Below are 20,959 nucleotides of genomic sequence, written 5' to 3' on the forward strand. Positions count from 1 at the left end.
CGCTGAATCATGATGAATCGTACTTACGGCCACTGCACGAAACCGCATAGGTGACATAGGGGTATTTAACCTCTACTCTGGCATCTCATCGTATTCATTCCATAGTGCGCTATACAACCCCAACAACTGACATGCTTTACATTGTTTCTGAAGCAGAAGAGTGTTGTCAGCTGTTTGTCAATCACCTATGATTGTATACCCGCTTCATTTCACCGCCACTACAGGTTACATGAAAATATTAGCGACAGTTTGGTGATTTAATATATATAATTAATATGAAACGCTGTCATGCAAAAGGAGTCAAAAATTGATTCCTGAGCAATTGATGTCAGCTAATTCAGGACCTTCACTGTAGACAGCCCCTTGTAACGTCGGACATAAGAGGCAGCGACTTAAGAAGACTCCTAAGGGACAGTTCGAGAAATACACTTAGAAAAGTTATCACTTTACGTAAGATATATCTTAAGAGTCTTCTTAGCGCGCGAATAGTGTGCATTATTGAGAAACCGGGCCCAGATCAGTTGGGATAAAGCTTTAACTTTTTTCCTTCAGTATTTCTAGATAATCCCTATTTACTTAATATGCCATGTATTCATAAGTCCATCATGTAAGTCCATCAGTCTTTTTATGATCCAATACACTTGAAATGGTGTTTTCTGAAATAAAAGCTGTACTGTATAGTGCTGATCAATTATGGCCAAACAGTAATATTGATTGTTTTATTAAGTCTGACAAGAGAACACTTTTCCAAATGCTACAAAATACAGTGTTACTCCGTTGGTTTTATAATTTGATTTATTTTTAGGCTTAGAAGATGTACTGTCGGGCCCTGTCGTGGCTGTATTTTACCAAAATGATTTGGAACTTATATACGAAATCATTGGTCTTGTCTGGGGTTCAATAGAACCTTTCGAAAAAGCATTTGTTTATCTCTTGAAGTTACTTTTCTTTCTTTTTGCAGTGTCTGTATTGTACTATTGCTTATAAAATTGGTTTTAAGTATGAATTAGAGTTATTCACATTTTTATCCTCAATTTCGCTGAGTTGCATTTATCCATGAGGTTTCAAGGACAGATGTTAGCATTCCTTGTAGCTTCCCTACCTACCTGTAGTAATGTACTATAATTTTACTTTTTGTATATTAGCACGAACCCCTAATTTTTTGATTGTATGGGAGATAAAACTCATAGATATTTTAGTAATGTGGGAGTACAATCTCCCATTATCTCCAGAGAACCTCCACAATACAACTGACAACCTTTGTATTTTTTAGTTTAAAACATTTAAATATATACCCAGACAAGGATTTGGAGTATTGTAATATTTAAAACATTTAAAATGTTCATGATTTATTATTATTATTATTATTATTATTATTGTTATTATGTAACAATAGTGTATTGTTGTGCAAAATGTTTTCTTTAAACAAATGAAACACAATTTTGTATAAAAAACATAAAAAAATACACTCAGCCAAATGGCAGTAATTAAACCCTACATACTTTCTGATAATTGAGAGAAGAGGAGAACATAAGTGTTGCTGTTGTTTATGAAGACATTGTTTATTTATGTTTATATAAAGTTATCAAAGACAATTAATGCATAAATATATTGAACAATAAAAAAATTATGACATACAATTAAAAAGAATATGCATTTTGGACATATTTGACATTTTTTTTTTTGGCAGTATATATTTAATAGTCCATCCTGGTGAATACTAAATACATAGTTTGGAAAGTAATACATGAATACAGTATATACAAAATAAAATCATAAAACACAGTCATAAAAATATCACAATATTGTACTAATTGTATTTATTATTATTCAAGGTTTTTCACACAGCATGTATACATCCTTAAATTTATTTTTTCCCCCTAAATATTTAACATAGGATATAAAAGGAAATAATTCAGAGCAAATAATATGTAAAATTCTAAAAATGTATGTATTACTTTTAATTATATTTTGGTCTGTTTTATTGTATTAAAATATATAGGGGTGATAAACAGTTTTATTCAGTGTACTTTCTCAGTCTGTGAGCTGCAATAATAAGGACAATACTGCATTACTGACTCTTTAAAGCAATTAAGACAAAATATATGATTATTACTAATCTCCTTATAAACATTACACTGAACAATGTACTGTAACATTCCATTGGATAATGCTAAAGAAAAAAACAGTCAATGAAATCTAATTTTAAAATTTTTCAAGAAAAAGATTGATTATGCTGTGAAACAGTTTATATTCATTTCTATCAGGAGTTTGTACAATGCACACAGGTGAAAACAATTAAGTACATTTCTTAATTACTGTGGTTAAGTGCATATTTTATTTGTCTGTACTCTGAACCTGATAAATTTAATTAGTGGATACTTTTTTACTTTTGCTCCACTACATCCTACAACAAATATTTATATGTTTAACTTAATTTCTGCAGGGCATTGCATTAAAACGATCTCAAGTATAGGATGTGAGTACCTTGCCCACTTCTTACAATTCCTAAATGTAATTTAAGGGGAAAAGTAAATCCAGAAATTCTAAAGTGCTCCATAATGTATGTATTTCCATGTACAGTACATTAGCAAATTTTTAAATTCCTGATTGGAGACTTTAGATCTTCTTCAGGAACCTAGGCATAAAGAACATGTCATTTTATTTAATCGGGTGCCCATTAGATTAGATTAGATAAGATTAAATTAGATTCAACTTTGTTCATTGTGCAGAGTTCATGTATAGAGCCAATGAAATGTAGTTAGCATCTAACTGGAAGTGCATAAGTGGCTTATTTACAATAAATACATGTGATGTGTTATGCATATATATGTGTGAGTTCTTATTTGTACAGTATATACAGAATAAATATGGGTGGAATATACAGTAGTGCAATGATGAGCATAATTATCGATGATGCAAAAATGCATAGTGGTAAACAGTGCAATAGAAACAGAAAGTGACAGTGTAGTGATGTGTTAGCTGACAGTCCATGATCAACAGTTCAGTGCAGTAACAGCCACAGGAAAAAAAAACATTTAGTATGAAAAGTTAGTAGTAAAGTTCTGTGTAATGTTTATATATATATATATATATATATATATATATATATATATATATATATATATATGTGTGTGTGTGTATATATATATATAATGATTAGTACTCTTTACTTTTTAAATTCTTTTTTTTATTTTTTTTTTTAATTTGATAAATGCCTGATTAATTCGCAACAGTCAAGAACAGGTTTGTACTCATTACTGCCACCAGCCACTGGAGGGCCTCTGAGATTTTTTGGCCTCACTTTAAATCTCCTGAGGTGTTGCCCAGGTATATACATAGTCACTTGAGACTTGAATCCTCAACCCTAGTGGTGGAAGGCCACAGTGTTAACCGCTATGCATACATCTAATTAATTTACTGTAAATTTTGGTGTTAATCACACATCTGATATACATGCAGAATTATAAGATAGAAAGCAGTAACCATCTTTAAAAAATATTGTATCGTAGTCAGAGAATAAATCACATTGCCTGGTTTTCTGGTTGCATCATTACAGAAATTATTTTACGTTAACACCAAAAGTAGTTTGATTTAGCATTCGTTTCATGCAGTATTCTTACCATTTTATTTTTGGTCTTTCAAAACAACCTCAAAGGAGAAATTGCTTGTCCTAGCTAAAGAATCAGCTGGAAGATAAAAAAAGTTAGTTATTACAAAACTTTTTACAATTGTACATTGCCAAATCTGTCAGAAACAAACAAAAAAAATATGATGAAAAGGATCATCCTCTCCTAAAAATCACTTGTAAACTCAATAAGGTGAAGCTAATCACTTTCTCAATGGCCCACAAAGCCATTTGACTTTCAACTATGATCATCTGTGGCTGATTTGATTAGCGCAGCTTGAAAAGAACTTTGACGGAAATTTTTAGTCAACGGTAGTGCCTAATATTCTGATATGAGGTTGATTGTGTACTGCAAGGATTAGACTGGAGAACAACTTGTATTTGTAACACTATATAGACTATGCCTGTGGTCCTCATATCAGTATTTTCATAGACATTATCACCATAATTTAGTTAAATAATTAAGTAACATCTACAACTGTCTTGTTATTTCAAGACATGAAGGTCAGCTGTTCTGGAATGGTTCTTGCAAGTACAGTTTTGTCAAGTGCGTTTGCAAAACCTATCAAGCACCATGATGAAACTGTCTCTCATGAAGACATTCACAGGGACGCAAGACCAAAACTTACCTTTGCTGCAGAGGAAATGTCCATTTAGGGTTACTAGCTTCAGAAATCACCAATTAACAGACAGCACCTCCAATTAAAGCCTTTATGAAGGCGTTACAGAGAATATGTACCAGACATCTCAATATCAAGTGTGCAAAAGATAATTTTGCATATTTTTCAGCATTGATTTACAATGTATAAAAAAAAATCAGGAAAGAGTACTAAATTCACATGTAAAAAAATAAGAAAATATTTAATGTTCATTGTTATATTTTATGTTCATAGCAGAATGATTTTTGTGCTGATTTACAATTAAAATACTGTCGAATAAACTCTATCTGATGAAATAGGAAAATGTAAAAAATTATTTGTTTTTACCTTGCCTAATTAAAAAAATATTAATAATATCTAAGACAGCAAATAAACAATCATTTAACAAATAGCCTGTAGACAGAATTGTTGTGCTTTGGGCAAAATAGAACTGATCATCAAACCTTTTTTCCTCTTGTAGCACAGCAGCAGGATCAGTAAGATCATTAAGATGACAAACACAAAGCCCAAACTCAGTCCTATAATTAAACCAGAGGATCCTGAAGGCGAAACTAAGAAAAGATGGGAATCCAGATATCTAATCACTGCAGACTGAAAAATATATATATATTTTTACAAATCTAATTCAAGTAAGAAGATCTGGTTCCTCACCTCTGACTGAAACCCAGCTTTTCGGTGACTCTCCTCTCTCTGGGTGTGTACAGTGGTAGAAACCTTCATCTGACTTTGAGACACTACTGATGGTCATCTCTCCTTGAGTGTTGTTCTGGAAAACTGAATTGTTTTTATAAAAATCAATACCAGATTTTGAGATCTTTATGTTGCGAAATAAACAGCGTAAAGTCAAAACATTTCCTTCAGTTATATGATGAACAGGACTCTCCAGGATCACATCACCATCTGTAGGAAAGAGAAAGATGTCACTGAAAACACATTGCCTAACTATTATTTTAACATACACATCTCACCTGATCTGTTTCATGTAATAATACTGTATGACCGCAGTGGCATATTTATTCACAAACCTTTGACAGATTAAATTTTGACAATTTAATTTATAATTGAATTTGATAGGACAATTGAAGACTCACTGTGCACTGTAATGTTGAGAGAATTAGTGCATCCTCCAGATTCAGACTGACACCAGTAAACTCCAGTGTGTGATGTAGAGAGGGAGCTGATGTTACATGTAGATCCTGAAACTGATGAACAATTGAACAGTGTCTCACTGTGTGTGTATCCTCTCACTGTCCATCCAGTAGAGTCTCTCTGGTCCTCACAGCTCAGTGAGAGAGAGTCAGCAGTAAAGTGTTGAGTTCTGCTGGGACTGATGATCAGAGACACTGGAGGAGATTCAGCTGGTAATAATTATATTAATATGATTATATATTATAAAATATATATATATATTATATTCACACATTCACCATAGTTGTTGATGTATTTCCTCACCAGTGACACACAGAGGCTGTGGTTTGCTGTAGTGTGTGTGAAAGACTGGTTCTCCTCTCTCTGCTCTGCACATATAAACTCCTGTGTGATTCAGAGTAACAGGACTGAGAGTGTAGGAGCCTCCAGATCCTCTGCTGCTGTCTGAGAGGAGCGCTGTCCTGTACCTGAGGGAACCCTGACTGTCTCTGTAGGGAACATCTGTGTACCAGCTGAATGTCCAGCCTGTAGAGGAGTGTTTAACCTCACAGCTTAGAGTCACTGAGTCTCCTTCAGTCAGCCAGCTCAGTGGAGACACACTCACTACTGTCTCTGCTGGGTCTGATGGACAATGCATGTAAAAGGATTTAAATATAAAATCAAACAGAGTGGTAATCTTGTGACATATATTAAATGACAAAATAAGAGAAACACATTTACTGTACCTGATACAGTGAGTGTAAGAGCGTCACTGATCTCTGAGCTCTGAGAGTCACTGCTTCTTGTCCCTCTGCAGGTGTATGTACCACTGTAATAATTACTAACTGAGCTGAGGTTGTAATCCTCTGTTGTGCGGTCTGGGTGGACTTTGTTATTATTCTTATACCAGCTGTATGTCCATTTAATGTCTCCTCCTCCCTGTATTTGACATCTGAGAGTCACTCTCTCTCCTCTGAACACATTATTATCAGGCTTTATGCTCACCACAGCTTTAGGACTCTCTGTAAGAAAAGTACACTTCTGTTATTTATATATTAGATTTTATTGCTGTTACTAAAATCTAAAGTAATACTTGCATGTGGAATTATAATTTTAAAATATCATATTAAGTGCACATGAAATAATTTGTAAATTATTATTCTGTCCTATTGTAAACATAATTTAATGACATTTTAACGATTTAAATGCTGATGCACAAGTTAACAGATTCAACAGATTTTTAAATTAATTTAAATAAGCTTATTTGCAAAATTCAGAAAATAATTTCATGTTTAAATGTGTAAATCGTAAGTTGCATTTTATATTTCTTATAAATGATGCCCTATTATTTCTTTAAGTAACCTAATTAAAAAAAATCTTATAATCACTTGTCTTGCTAACTTCACATAATGCCCTATTTAAATTTTGCATTTTACTGAAACCTAAGAAATACACACTTATTACACATTTTATTATTATTACAAATTGCATATGTACAGTATGTAGCTGCCATGCTTAAAGTGCCAATTGTAGTGCATTCTAAAAAGACACAGTATCTTTACTTGTTCCCTGTAAATTCAGTTTTTAATCTTTCAGGATATCATACATTTTTAATATTAACATGCCATCACACCATATTTTCTTCACAATCTAAATTTATAAGTTAATATACAGTGGAACCTTGAATTACGAGCATAATTCTTTCTGGATGCGGGTTCGTATTCCACTCATAAACAAACACTCATGAATCAATTTTTATTTTCCCATAAAAAATAAAATTGGAAACTCAAATTATTCGTTCCACAGTACAAAAAAATAAATACATTAAAATAATTAACACTAAATATTAAGTAAAAATAAAAGAAATAACCTGCACTTTACCTTTCAAAAAAAGTAAATGTGCGTTTATGCGTGCAGGCGGTGTGTGTGTGTGTGTTTGTGTGTGTGTGTGTGTGTGTGTCAAGCCCCTCCAGTCCCGAGAGAAAGTGTGTGAACCGACACGGTGTCAATTTACTTGCGTGCACACACATAAGACATTCACATAAACACACATTACCAGAAAGTCTGTTTTGTCGGAGAAATTAGCAAGGAACATCGCTAATGACACTCGTGTGAGCGCATACTAACGGAATCACTGTTGTAACGTAAAACAAACAAACAAACAAATGAACCTGCACTTTACCATTGAAAAGAATTGCGGCAGAGCAGTGTTTCTGTAAAAAGCAGAGAGTGTGTGTGTTTGTTTGTGTGTGTAAAGCAGAGAGGGGGTGCTTCACACACTCACACACACACTCACACACACACACACACACAAACATTTAAGGCGAGTGTAAGGGCCATATTTCATTCTTGTGATTTGTTGTTATGTTTATCTTATTTCAGTTTATTAGTTAAGCATTAAGCATTAAGTATCATAAATATAATTTGTATTGTGACATCACTTCTTGGGTTGTTCTGTGACATCATCCCACAGTTATGCAGTTCCATGTCTATCACGCACGTTAGTTGTAGTTGTTGTTAAGACACGGAAGGATACAGAAAGGTGTGGAGCACACAAGCTTTTGACCGTGATAACGTGAGACAGTAAGCTAAAAGGAATACAGTAAAATAAGTTGTTGTAACTGTAATCTATCGAAGCTACAGAACACAGCAAGCGACTTGTCGTGACTACAGTGGATTTATGCAAGAAACTGTAACAACCGTTGTTTTTGATGTTGAAAATAAACAAGAGACAAAGAAATCAACGAAACGTCTGATGTCGTCAGTGACACTGTGTAACTAAAGACACGCGTCAGAACTTGTGAATAACATGCACCTACATTAAAGTCAAAAGCTTGCTCCGCTGCAAAATGAAGATAAGTGATTTAAGAGTGTGAACGTGGAGTGAAGAGCGCACGTGCGACTTCAAAAACGCGCATCGACTGCCAACGAGCAACCGAAACCGAAAGCGATAAACGGACTTTGCCTGCTTTAAATTTCACTATGTCAGACGGCGAGGACAACGCTGCTGTCGCCGAACCTGAGCAGGTGATGGCGCCCGACGACAAAAAAGCCGCAGACAAGCTTCACGAACTGAAGAACGCCAGAGAAGGCAAGTGGAGTCAATTGACTGCATTAACTGGTGAATTAGAGTTGCTTATGTACGATGCCTGCAATCTGTATGACGTTGAAACCAAATACCATACGAAATACAAGGCGCTACTGGAGAACTTTGTTGAAAGCAATAGGGATGTGCGATTGCACCTAAACGAAAACGAACGCGAACATGACCGGCGAAACTGGTATATGTCTAAATTGCTGTGCGCCACAGAATTCAGGAAAAGGGTAGAGACGTGGATTACAGAAACTCAGAACCGCTCTAAGCCGCCTCAAACATTCGACGACGGAGTTTTACCAGAGGACAGTGTGTCAATGGTGGAACTAAGGGCGCTCACTCCTAACAAGCACGGAAGCGTAGTGACGGTAGCATCCAAAAGGTCCTCATCATCTACAGCATCCTTAGCTCGGCTAAAACAGGCAGAAGCTGACAGAGCATCCTTGCTGGCTGAAGCAGCAATCTTAGAGCAACGGCAGGCGTTAGAAATAGAGGAAGCACAATTCCAAGCACGATTAAAGGTTAAAAAGGAAAGGCTGGAACTCGAAGCGAAGCTTGCAAAGGTTAATGCAAAAATAAAAGTGTATCAGGGTTGTGAAGAACGGCAAGGTCCTGCAAGACAGGACGTGACCATCAAAACGCGCGGTGCATGCGCTTCCAAACCGGAGCACAAAGACCACTGCGACCACAGTTCGGCAACGGAATATCTTGAGCTGCCATCACGCCTCCGAGCAACCCACTTAAGCATGCCCGTGAGTGCCAAACCCATAATGTCAAGCACCCTAATGGAACTGCCCACCCAAGGTAACGAACACTCACTTTACAACACTGACATAGTGGAGCCTCAGGGTAGGATGCCACTTCAGGCAGATCTTACAGAAATGTTTGCAAAGAGTCAGAGGCAACATTCCTTACCTCCGCGCAATGTTCCTCCATTCTATGGTGACCCTCTTGAGTTCACGTCCTTCGTAAGAGCTTTTAAATATGCCATCGAGACCAACACTGATAGCAATCATGAAAGGCTGTTCTTCCTCGAGCAGTATACTGAAGGTCAGCCTAAGGACCTAGTGAGAAGCTGCCTGCTCATGCCAGAACATTGTGGTTACGCAGAGGCTATGAAACTGTTACATGACAATTTCGGAAATAGACAAATAATCGCTACAACGCTGATGCAAAAGGCACTCAACTGGCCGGAAATAAAGTCAGAGGACGGAAAGTCGCTCAAAACTTTTTCCCTGTTCCTAGTAAAATGTTACAATACCATGTCAAGCATTAACTACATGGATGAGCTAGACAATGCTACCAACTTGAGAGGTGTTGCCTCAAAACTGCCCTACAAATTGCGTGAAAAATGGAGAAGCCACATATACAAGTACGAAGAGCGCAATGAAGAAACAGCTAAGTTCGTGCAGCTGATGAAATTCGTAGAACGGGAAGCAAAGGCAATGTCTAACCCACTTTTTGGAGACCTGAACGTTTCGACTAGTGGTACAACGACTAGTGGTAAAAAGCACGGCAACAAATCCCCTTCAGGATTCAAGCAAAAAATGGAAGAAAAGAGAGGTAGCAGCTTTGCGACCGGCGTAAAACAGGTTGGTAAAAATCATAGAGACTCAATCACAGTAAAGAGTAGTGGTGCGTTAGTTATTAGTGCCTTCACTAAACCTTGTGCATCCTGTGAGCAAGATCATACCCTAGACGAATGCCACAAGTTTAACAATGAGACATATAAGGTCAAGTTGGAATTTCTAAAAAAGAATGGATTCTGCTTTGGCTGTTTAGTAAAAGGACATTTAAGCAAAGACTGCACGAAGAAAATTACATGTCAGTTGTGCTCAAAGAAACATCCTCGCATGCTACACATTGCAGCAAAGGACACAGCTCAAGCGATCGTAAAGGCTGACGAAACCGAACCAGTTCAAACATTGCCTGTTACAGCGAGTCACGAAACGAGTGCGTGTATCGGGGCTGGAGATGACTGTATTCTCTCCATAGTACCTGTTAAAATAAAGTCCAAGAAAGGCAACAAGACAGTAAAAGTATACGCCTTTATGGACCCAGGTAGCTCTGCTACCTTTTGTACAGAGTCACTAGCAAGGCGATTAAACATACAAGGTAAAAAAATTGACATCATGTTAAGCACCATGAACGCGAGGAAACAAGTAGAAAGTTACGTGCTTACTGACCTAGAGGTTAGCAGTCTGGAAAAAAACACCTTTATTGAACTCCCCAAAGTGTTCACACAAAAGAGTATCCCAGTCTCAGTGGAAAATATTCCACAACAGCACGACATTGATAAGTGGCCATACCTCAGCGAAGTAAAACTGCCTTACATTAATGCTGGAGTTGAAATTCTCATAGGTAACAAAGAGCACAGGCTCCTAGAACCATGGCGAGTAATTAACAGCAGGCACAATGGGCCATATGCAGTAAAGACTGCTCTTGGATGGACCATAAATGGACCTCTTCGAGAGTCGGTCGAGGAAGGCACATGTGACAATGAGCAAGTGAGCGTTGCAGTCAACAGAGTCTCCATCGAAAGTGTGGAACAAATGCTGATACAACAGTACAACCATGATTTTCCTGAACGGAACTGTGATGACAAGGCTGAGTTGTCACAAGAGGACTATCAGTTTTTAGACTCTGTAACTAACTCCCTGCAATTTACCGATAATCACTTCTACATCGGTCTCCCATTTAAGAAAGCAGCTATTCAAATGCCCAATAACCGAAGCGCAGCCATGCAGCGCGCACTGAACCTCAAACGGAAGTTTAAGCATAACCGCTCCTTTCACAAAGAGTATCTAAACTTCATGAACGACATGTTTGAAAAGGGTCACGCAGTCAAGGTCCCCACACCCCACCTAAGTCGACAAGACGGGCAAATGTGGTACATACCTCACCATGGTGTGTACCATCCTCAAAAGAAAAGGCTAAGGGTAGTCTTTGACTGTGCTGCCAGCTATCAGGGAATATCATTAAATAGCGAGCTTCTGCAGGGACCCGACCTGACAAACCCACTCATTGGGGTGCTCGCACGCTTTAGACAAGAAGAAGTTGCCATGATGGCAGATGTGGAAGCCATGTACTATCAGGTCAGAGTTCCGGAAAAGGACACAGACTTGTTGCGTTTCCTGTGGTGGCCGAATGGAGACGTGAGTCAGAACTTGGTTGAGTATAAAATGGTTGTTCATTTGTTTGGTGCAAAATCATCTCCAAGTGTAGCTAACTTCGCCCTTAGGAAAACGGCAGAAGAAAACCGCAGCAATGCATCTGCCGAGGCAGTCAACACAGTACTTAAAAACTTTTATGTAGACGACTGCTTGAAGTCTGTCTCTAGTCATAGTCAAGCAGTTGCGCTATATAGTAATCTCACCAAACTGTGCGCAAGTGGAGGGTTTCACCTCACCAAGTGGGCAAGTAATAGTCGTACATTGCTAGCTTCCATCCCTGAGAGTGAGAGAATTAAAGACATGAGGGACTTAGATTTGAGTAAAGACGTACTCCCCGTTGAGAGAGCCCTAGGGGTGCTGTGGTGTATTAATTCAGACACGCTCAAGTTCAAGATTAGTTTAAAAGAGCGGCCTGCGACTAGAAGAGGAATCTTGTCAGTCACTAGTTCAATTTATGACCCCTTAGGCTTCCTTGCACCAGTCATACTGCCAGCTAAGATCTTAATGCAGCAGTTATGTAAAGAGAGACTCGCTTGGGACGATGACATTCCCGAACAATTTATAAAAAGATGGAGGGCCTGGCTACACGAGTTGCATCAATTGTCTGAGTTTAGTGTAGCAAGATGCGTAAAACCAGTTGACTTTGGAGTCACAAATACAGCACAACTTCACCACTTCTCAGATGCAAGTGAAATGGGATATGGAGTTGTCTCATATATTAGGTTAGTAAATGCTGATGGACTTACACACTGTGCATTCATGATGGGGAATTCTCGCGTAGCGCCCTTGAAACAAACTACTATCCCCCGAATGGAACTGACAGCGGCAGTGGTTGCCGTAAACAACGACAAAATGTTGAAAGGTCAACTGGAAATAGAACTGCTGGACTCTGTGTTTTGGACCGACAGCACAACTGTTTTGAGATACATTGTTAATGAAAAACTTCGCTTTAAAACCTTTGTCGCTAACAGAATCTCCATCATACGAGAGTCAACCAAGCCACAGCAGTGGAGGTACGTCAACACTTCAAAAAACCCAGCCGACACTGCTTCCAGAGGAGTTTCCTGTGAAAAATTCATGAAAAACAACAACTGGATCCACGGTCCCCCCTTTCTTAAAACACCAGAGAGTAAATGGCCTGAAAACATTCACGATCTGTCGATGAAAGAGGATGACATTGAGATTAAACACTCAGCCTCAGTGAATCTCGTAAAAACTACAGAGAGCACAGATGCCGTGAGTAAACTGATTAACTATCACTCCGACTGGTATAAGTTAAAAAGATCCGTTGCCTGGATTCTTTGCATTAAAGACATGCTTAAACAGAAAACAAAAAGGATTAAGGGACAGGCAAACAACTCAATAATAGAAAACCATAAGTCTCTAACAATTAAGGACTTAACAAGGGCAGAAAACGAAGTCATTAAGTTCGTTCAAAACCAAAAATTCAAAGACGAAATTTCCATGTTACAAAAGGGTAATGCTTCCGTAAAAAGAAACAGTTGTCTCTCCAAACTAGATCCAGTACTGCAGGATGGAGTGCTAAGAGTTGGAGGACGTCTTGGTAGGTCTGCAATGCCCGAGCATGTAAAACACCCTGTCATTATACCTAAAGACTCACACATTACAACTCTAATCTTAAGAAACACTCATGAACAGGTCGGACATTGTGGAAGGAATTATATGCTTTCAAAATTGCGGCAGAAATACTGGATTCCGACAGCAAATTCCCTTGTGAGAAAGTTTCTGTCCAGTTGTGTGACATGCAGAAAGATCAAAGCGAAGAATAGTGAACAAAAAATGTCAGAACTGCCACGCGATAGAATAACACCAGATCACCCACCGTTCACTAACGTAGGGGTAGACTATTTTGGACCCTTCGAGGTCAAACGGGGTAGAAGTAATGTTAAAAGATATGGCGTATTGTTTACTTGTCTGACAACAAGAGCCGTGCACATTGAAGTCGCGCAGTCATTAGATACAGACTCCTGCTTAAATGCTATTCGACGCTTCATGTGCAGAAGAGGCCAGGTGTCAGTTATGAGAAGTGATAATGGAACAAACTTCATAGGCGCTGAGACTGAATTGCGTAAAGCTATCCATCAGTGGAATCAGTCAAAAATTGAAGGCGTCCTCATGCAAAAGGGGATACAATGGATATTTAATCCTCCTGCTGGGTCTCACTTCGGTGGAATATGGGAAAGGCAGATAAGGTCAGTTAAAAAAATCTTGAGGTCTGTACTAAAAGAACAAACACTAAACGATGAGAGCTTGCATACATTCCTGTGTGAGGTGGAAGCTATAATGAATGACCGACCCCTTACCACTGCTACAAACGATCCCACAGACCTGGAGCCCCTGACACCTAACCACCTGCTGCTGATGAAAAAACAGCCAAACTTGCCTCCTGGTCTTTTCAAAAAAGAGGACACTTACGCACGTCGCAAGTGGAAGCAAATTCAGTACCTTGCCGACCTATTCTGAAAGCGATGGGTGCGTGAATACTTGCCCTTGCTTCAGGAGCGCCAAAAATGGTCTCAGGTGAGAAAAAACCTCTCGATTGGAGACGTAGTTCTAATAATTGATGAGTCTTCTCCAAGAAATTCATGGGTCATCGGACGGATCACGAAAGTGTTCCCTGATAAAAAAGGACTTGTGAGACGTGTACTGGTCAAAACTAAAACCAGTACCCTGGAAAGACCCATCGATAAGCTGTGCCTGATATGTGAAATGGACTGTTAATTACCTTATAAAGTAGTCATGTTCCTTTCATTTGGTACGCAGCAATATGAATACCTTAAGTTAAACCGTTAAAAAATGTTTAAAGTGTTAAGAAAGTTAATTCTAAAGTGTTAAGAAAGTTAATTCAAATTTTAATCCAATAGTAAATGTTGTGGCCCAATCGTAAAAAAAAAAAAACAACAAAACAAAAAATGTGTGTAATTGTCTTCCTGCCTGTCAATTAGGGGCTGGAAATGTAAGGGCCATATTTCATTCTTGTGATTTGTTGTTATGTTTATCTTATTTCAGTTTATTAGTTAAGCATTAAGCATTAAGTATCATAAATATAATTTGTATTGTGACATCACTTCTTGGGTTGTTCTGTGACATCATCCCACAGTTATGCAGTTCCATGTCTATCACGCACGTTAGTTGTAGTTGTTGTTAAGACACGGAAGGATACAGAAAGGTGTGGAGCACACAAGCTTTTGACCGTGATAACGTGAGACAGTAAGCTAAAAGGAATACAGTAAAATAAGTTGTTGTAACTGTAATCTATCGAAGCTACAGAACACAGCAAGCGACTTGTCGTGACTACAGTGGATTTATGCAAGAAACTGTAACAACCGTTGTTTTTGATGTTGAAAATAAACAAGAGACAAAGAAATCAACGAAACGTCTGATGTCGTCAGTGACACTGTGTAACTAAAGACACGCGTCAGAACTTGTGAATAACATGCACCTACAGCGAGAGAGAGAGAGAGTGTGTGTGTGTGTGTGTGTGTGAGAGAGACCTGGCACGGTGTCAAATTACACGCGCGCACACATAAACTCACACAGGCTGAAACAAATAGGCTGAAGAAGAAAATGGATTTTTAACCTTCTAATGAGACGCACACACACTTGTGTTATAAGAAACAGTACACACGCGCCGTACACACACGCTTACAAACACAAAACAAAATATGTTTTATTGACCCAAAACACACCAGCAAATTCACCTCTGAATGGCTGAAGAAAAACAAAATAAAGACTTTGGAGTGGCCTAGTCAAAGTCCTGACCTAAATCCTATTGAGATGTTGTGGCATGACCTTAAAAAGGCGGTTCATGCTAGAAAACCCTCAAATAAAGCTGAATTACAACAATTCTGCAAAGATGAGTGGGCCAAAATTCCTCCAGAGCGCTGTAAAAGACTTGTTGCAAGTTATCGCAAACGCTTGATTGCAGGTATTGCTGCTAAGGGTGGCCCAACCAGTTATTAGGTTCAGGGGGCAATTACTTTTTCACACAGGGCCATGTAGGTTTGGATTTTTTTATCTCCCTAAATAATAACAAACATCTTTTAAAAACTGCATTTTGTGTTTACTTGTGTTATCTTTGACTAATAGTTAAATGTGTTTGATAATCAAAAACATTTTGTGGGACAAACATGCAAAAGAATAAGAAATCAGGAAGGGGGCAAATAGTTTTTCACACCACTGTAAATAGAAATAAAAGGCCCTGATTATCCTGCATAAATATTATTTAGTAAAACAAAATTCTTTAAATGTAATTTTTTAAATAATAACAATAAACCGATAAAAACATAAACTATATAACAGTTCATTCCTAGTACAAATAAAATCGTTAACTATATCCCCATCTTGGGGACTTCCAAGATGGCGCCGGTGAGGTCGGCTGCCGTCACGACTGCTCTGACCAGATTTTCTTTGTTTTTGTTCTTTAAGTTAGTTTTTACCGTTTTAAAACCAGTCAAATTACCACCATGGAGTACATTAGTTATGATAGAGACACTCTTGTTTCTATTGGTATACAATGTACTCACAATTCGACGTTTTTAACTTCGGATCCGAGCTGGCCGAGTGAGATCCTGAGGGAAAACAAAGGACGCGACGCGAAGCGGCGGCCTCGAGGGAAACGAGCCGGCGTCAGGAACAGGCTGAGAGCCCGTGCACACTGCACACCTCTGCCTAGCATCCTGCTCGCCAACGTCCAGTCACTGGAAAACAAGCTCGATGACCTCAGGGCCAGGATAAAGTTCCAGAGAGACATTCGGGACTGCAATCTCCTCTGCTTCACCGAGACATGGCTGAACCCAGCGGTGCCGGACCATGCCATCCAGCCGGCCGAGTTCTTCTCGGTTCACCGCATGGACAGGACGCGAGACTTGGGGAAGTCAAGGGGAGGTGGCGTGTGTTTAATGGTGAACAGCAGCTGGTGCAACAGCGCGAGCGTTGTTCCTCTCACACGCTCCTGCACACCAAATCTGGAACTACTATCCATCATGTGTCGTCCTTTTTATCTACCTCGGGAGTTCACATCGGTCATAATCAGCGCCGTTTATATTCCACCACAAGCGGACACGGACACTGCCTTATGCGAGCTGCATGAGGCACTCACACAACAACAAACACAACACCGGGACGCTGCGCTTATTGTGGCGGGGGACTTTAACAGTGCCAACCTCAAACGTGCAGCGCCAAACTTTTATCAGCACATCACCTGCCCCACCAGGGGCGAAAGGACACTGGATCATTGCTACACCACAGTCAAGGACGGTTACAAGGCACAATCTCGCCCTCCGTTTGGTAAATCCGACCACGCCGCCATCTTCCTCATGCCAAAATACAAACAAAGGCTGAAACAGGAAGTTCCGGTTCAGAGGGGGGGTCGCGCGCTGGACGGACCAATCGGTGGCCTCCTACAGGACTCACTCGATGACGCAGACTGGGACATGTTCAGAAACAGCTCCGATGGTGACGTCAGCGTGTTTACGGAAGCGGTTGTGGGATTCATCGGGAAACTAGCGGATGATACCGTGGAGAAAAAGACTATTAAAACGTTTCCCAACCAGAAGCCGAGGGTGGATAAAACCATCCGCGACGCTCTGAAATCTTGCACCGCTGCTTACAACACGGGACTCGCGTCGGGGGACATGGAACCGTACAAGGCTGCGTCATACAGCGTCCGGAAGGCGGTGAAAGAGGCGAAGCAGCGCTACGGGAGGAAACTAGAGTCACAACTCCAACAGAGTGACTCTAGGAGCCTGTGGCAGGGATTAAGGACAATAACGGATTATAAAGCACCAACATCCGGTATGATAAACGCAGACGTGTCTCTGGCAGACGAGCTGAACACTTTCTATGCTCGCTTCGAGGCTGCAGCTAAAGACGCTAGCGATGCTAATGCTAGCGGCGCTAACGGCTGCAGACAGCAAGTCACTGCCAGCACCGGAAGCGCGTTCATCATCACCGAGCATGACGTGAGGAGAGCCTTCAAAAGAGTGAACACCAGGAAAGCAGCAGGACCAGACGGCATCTCAGGCCGTATTCTCAGAGCCTGCGCAGACCAGCTAGCACCTGTGTTCACTGAGATATTCAACATCTCTTTATCTCAGTCGGTGATCCCCACATGCTTCAAAGAGTCCATTATTGTTCCTGTCCCAAAGAAACCTCATCCTGCTTCCCTCAATGATTATCGCCCTGTAGCCCTCACTTCAGTAGTGATGAAGTGCTTTGAACGCCTGGTCAGAGACTTCATCATTTCTTCACTACCAGACACACTGGACCCACTACAGTTTGCATACCGTCCAAACCGTTCCACGGACGATGCAATCTCACATCTCCTCCATACATCTCTCACTCACCTGGACACTCGGAGGGGGAATTATGTGAAAATGCTCTTCATCGACTACAGCTCTGCATTTAATACCATAATTCCCTCCACACTCACCACCAAGCTGGAGCACCTGGGACTCAGCTCATCCATGTGTCAGTGGATCTCCAATTTTCTGACTGGCAGACCACAGGCAGTAAGGATGGGCGGCCATGTCTCAGCCTCCATCACTCTCAGTACTGGAGCCCCCCAGGGTTGTGTTCTGAGCCCCCTGCTGTACTCTCTGTACACCTCTGACTGCGTGGCCACTACCAACTCCACCACCGTCATCAAGTTTGCTGACGACACTGTCGTGGTGGGCCTGATCACCAACAACGATGAGACGGCCTACCTGGAGGAGGTTGGAAATCTGGAGAACTGGTGCCAGAGAAACAATCTCCTCCTGAACGTCAGCAAGACAAAGGAGCTGTTAGTGGACTTCAGTACAAAGCAGGTGAGGAACTACCAGACTCCCATCATCAACAGGAGCCCAGTGGAGAGAGTGGACAGCTTCAGATACCTCGGTGTTCACATCACGCAGGACCTGACATGGTCCTGTCACATCAACACCGTGGTAAAAAAGGCCCGGCAGCGTCTGTACCACCTCAGACGCTTGAGAGACTTTAGACTGCCCTCCAAGGTGCTCAGGAATTTCTACTCTTGCACCATAGAGAGCATCCTGACGGGAAACATCACGACCTGGTTCGGGAACAGCACCATGCAGGACAGACGAGCTCTACAGAGGGTGGTGCGATCAGCTGAGCGCATCATCCGCATCGAGCTCCCTGACCTGCACTCAATCTACACCAAGCGGTGCTGGACCAAGGCCAGGAAGGTCGTGAAGGACCTCAGCCATCCCAACAATGGACTGTTTACTCTGTTGCGGTCTGGGAAGCGATTCCGCTCCCTGAGGGCCAACACAGAGAGACTGAGGAGGAGCTTCTTCCCGCAGGCGATAAGGTCTCTTAACCACACCACTAGGCAAAACTAACACAATATTTTCACAATTCTCACAATCAATCAATCAATCTTTATACATCCATGGACACTATGGACAACTCCACGCACATCACATCTACACTACATGTTTACGTTTACATTCTGGACCATTGCACAAAGTCACTTTAATAACCATTGCACAAAAGTAACTTTTTCTATGCATACTTGCACACCATTATAGTTCTATGTGTACAGTATATTTCTATTTTCAGGTTCTATTTTTTCTAGTTAAATTTTTATTTAAATATTCTATCATTTTTCTTCTATTGATATTTATTACTTATAAGTTTTAATTCTCTTTTTAAGGTCACTGGCGGTCGTGTAAGCATTTCACTACATTTCGTACTGTGTATGACTGTGTATGTGACAAATAAAACTTGAATTTGAATTTATTGAACTTAATTAGCTAGTCAAATTTTTTTTTTTTCGCATGGTGCCGCAAAGACAGCGCTTATTTAACACGTTTAAATGTGTGTTTGTTGTATTTCTGGGAAAGAGAAATCTCTTATAAATCTCTCATATAGACGCACGCGTTCATCTGACTTTAGATCAAAAGTCGGCAAAGTGAAAGAGCGCACTCGCACGCCGCGAGTTCACGCGCTGTTTGGGGGAGGGACGTGCTAATGACTATTTGGTCTGCTGTGTGTGTGTGTGTGTGTGAAATACAAATGGAATAATTTTTTTGGTTTTTATTTTCATTGTTTATAAAATATTAACTTTTAATATTTTATTAAAAATACCAAAGAAACTTATTGTGTATAGAGTGATTACAACCAATACAATTTATGTTATGATAAGGAAAATCTTTATTTTTCTATTCCAGTAAAACAGTAATAAAGTTAATTTTAGAATCTAGAATCCAGAAGATAAAATTTGCACAAATTTAAAAATATTTTTTTATGTGTAATTAGAAAAGCTACACATGTAGGGTCTTGTGTCATCTTATATTTTGTGTTCTTTAAATTTTTTGTAGATTTATTAACTAAAATAAGTGAAAATAAACGACTATAAAATTAAAACATTGCCAGATTAATAAGCAAAAACTATATAGTTTTTACTCTATAAGTAAAAACTTTTTTTTTTTAAACTCTATAAGCTACATAGCCTTTATAAGACTCTACTTTTATTTAGGTGCGCTCACAATGACGAAAATGATTGTGTATAGAGTGATTACAACCAATACAATTTGTTATTTATGTTATTTGTTCTTATTTGTACAGTATATTTTTATTCTTATTTTATCTTAGGTAGCACAGTATATTTTTACTTTTACTAGTTAATTTCATTTTCCTGCAATATTTCTTTTACTGCAATATGTCTTTATTTTTACTTGTACAGTATATTTTAACTTTATTTTCTACCGTATTACCTTTTATTTATATTTATTCTTATGTTTAAATTTTTATTTTAAGGTCACTGGTAGTCGAAAAAGCATTTCACTGCATATCGTACTGTGTATGACTGTGTACGTGACAAATAAAAATTTGAATTTGAATTTTGAATGTTATGACAAAGAAAATCTCCATTTCTTCTATTCCAGTAAAACAGTAATAATGTCAATTTTAGAATCTAAAATCCAGAAGATAAAATTTGCAGAAATTTAAAAAGAGGCCTGAATCACTGCAGGTCTTCAAAATCCAGGTCTTAAAGTGGGGAGGGGTGCATTTCAGTTTATCTGAATGTAAATGGTAAGAACAGCTGATTCACACCTGGGGAAGCTGAATAATTTGTATTTGAATGTTGTCTGGCATTGTAAAGCACACACAGTAAAACTAAAAGAACATTCCAGGAGAAATAGAAATGAGCCCCTGATTATACGGCATAAATATTAATAAACATTACAACAAAATTCCTCCGCGCTCGGGAAAACTTTATGCGTACGAGAGGAGGAAATAAACAACA

At 39.3% G+C, this 20,959-nt stretch overlaps 1 protein-coding gene across 1 annotated transcript in view; it reads right to left on the minus strand.

Annotated features, from left to right (window-relative positions):
• Window positions 1-1,585: 1,585 nt before the first annotated feature.
• LOC128530118 (carcinoembryonic antigen-related cell adhesion molecule 5-like) overlaps window positions 1,586-20,959 on the minus strand; it is a 32,294-nt gene continuing 12,920 nt past the window's right edge. The window contains exons 7-13 of the mRNA XM_053503845.1: window positions 6,162-6,437; window positions 5,740-6,057; window positions 5,379-5,645; window positions 4,939-5,187; window positions 4,731-4,838; window positions 3,624-3,689; window positions 1,586-2,638 (exon numbers count right to left, since the gene is read on the minus strand). Coding sequence (XP_053359820.1) covers window positions 3,628-3,689; window positions 4,731-4,838; window positions 4,939-5,187; window positions 5,379-5,645; window positions 5,740-6,057; window positions 6,162-6,437 — 1,280 coding nt within the window. The 3' untranslated portion in view covers window positions 1,586-2,638; window positions 3,624-3,627. The remainder of the gene's footprint in view (window positions 2,639-3,623; window positions 3,690-4,730; window positions 4,839-4,938; window positions 5,188-5,378; window positions 5,646-5,739; window positions 6,058-6,161; window positions 6,438-20,959) is intronic.

Source organism: Clarias gariepinus, chromosome 1 (assembly GCF_024256425.1).
Source record: "Clarias gariepinus isolate MV-2021 ecotype Netherlands chromosome 1, CGAR_prim_01v2, whole genome shotgun sequence".
Lineage (NCBI taxonomy): Eukaryota > Metazoa > Chordata > Actinopteri > Siluriformes > Clariidae > Clarias > Clarias gariepinus.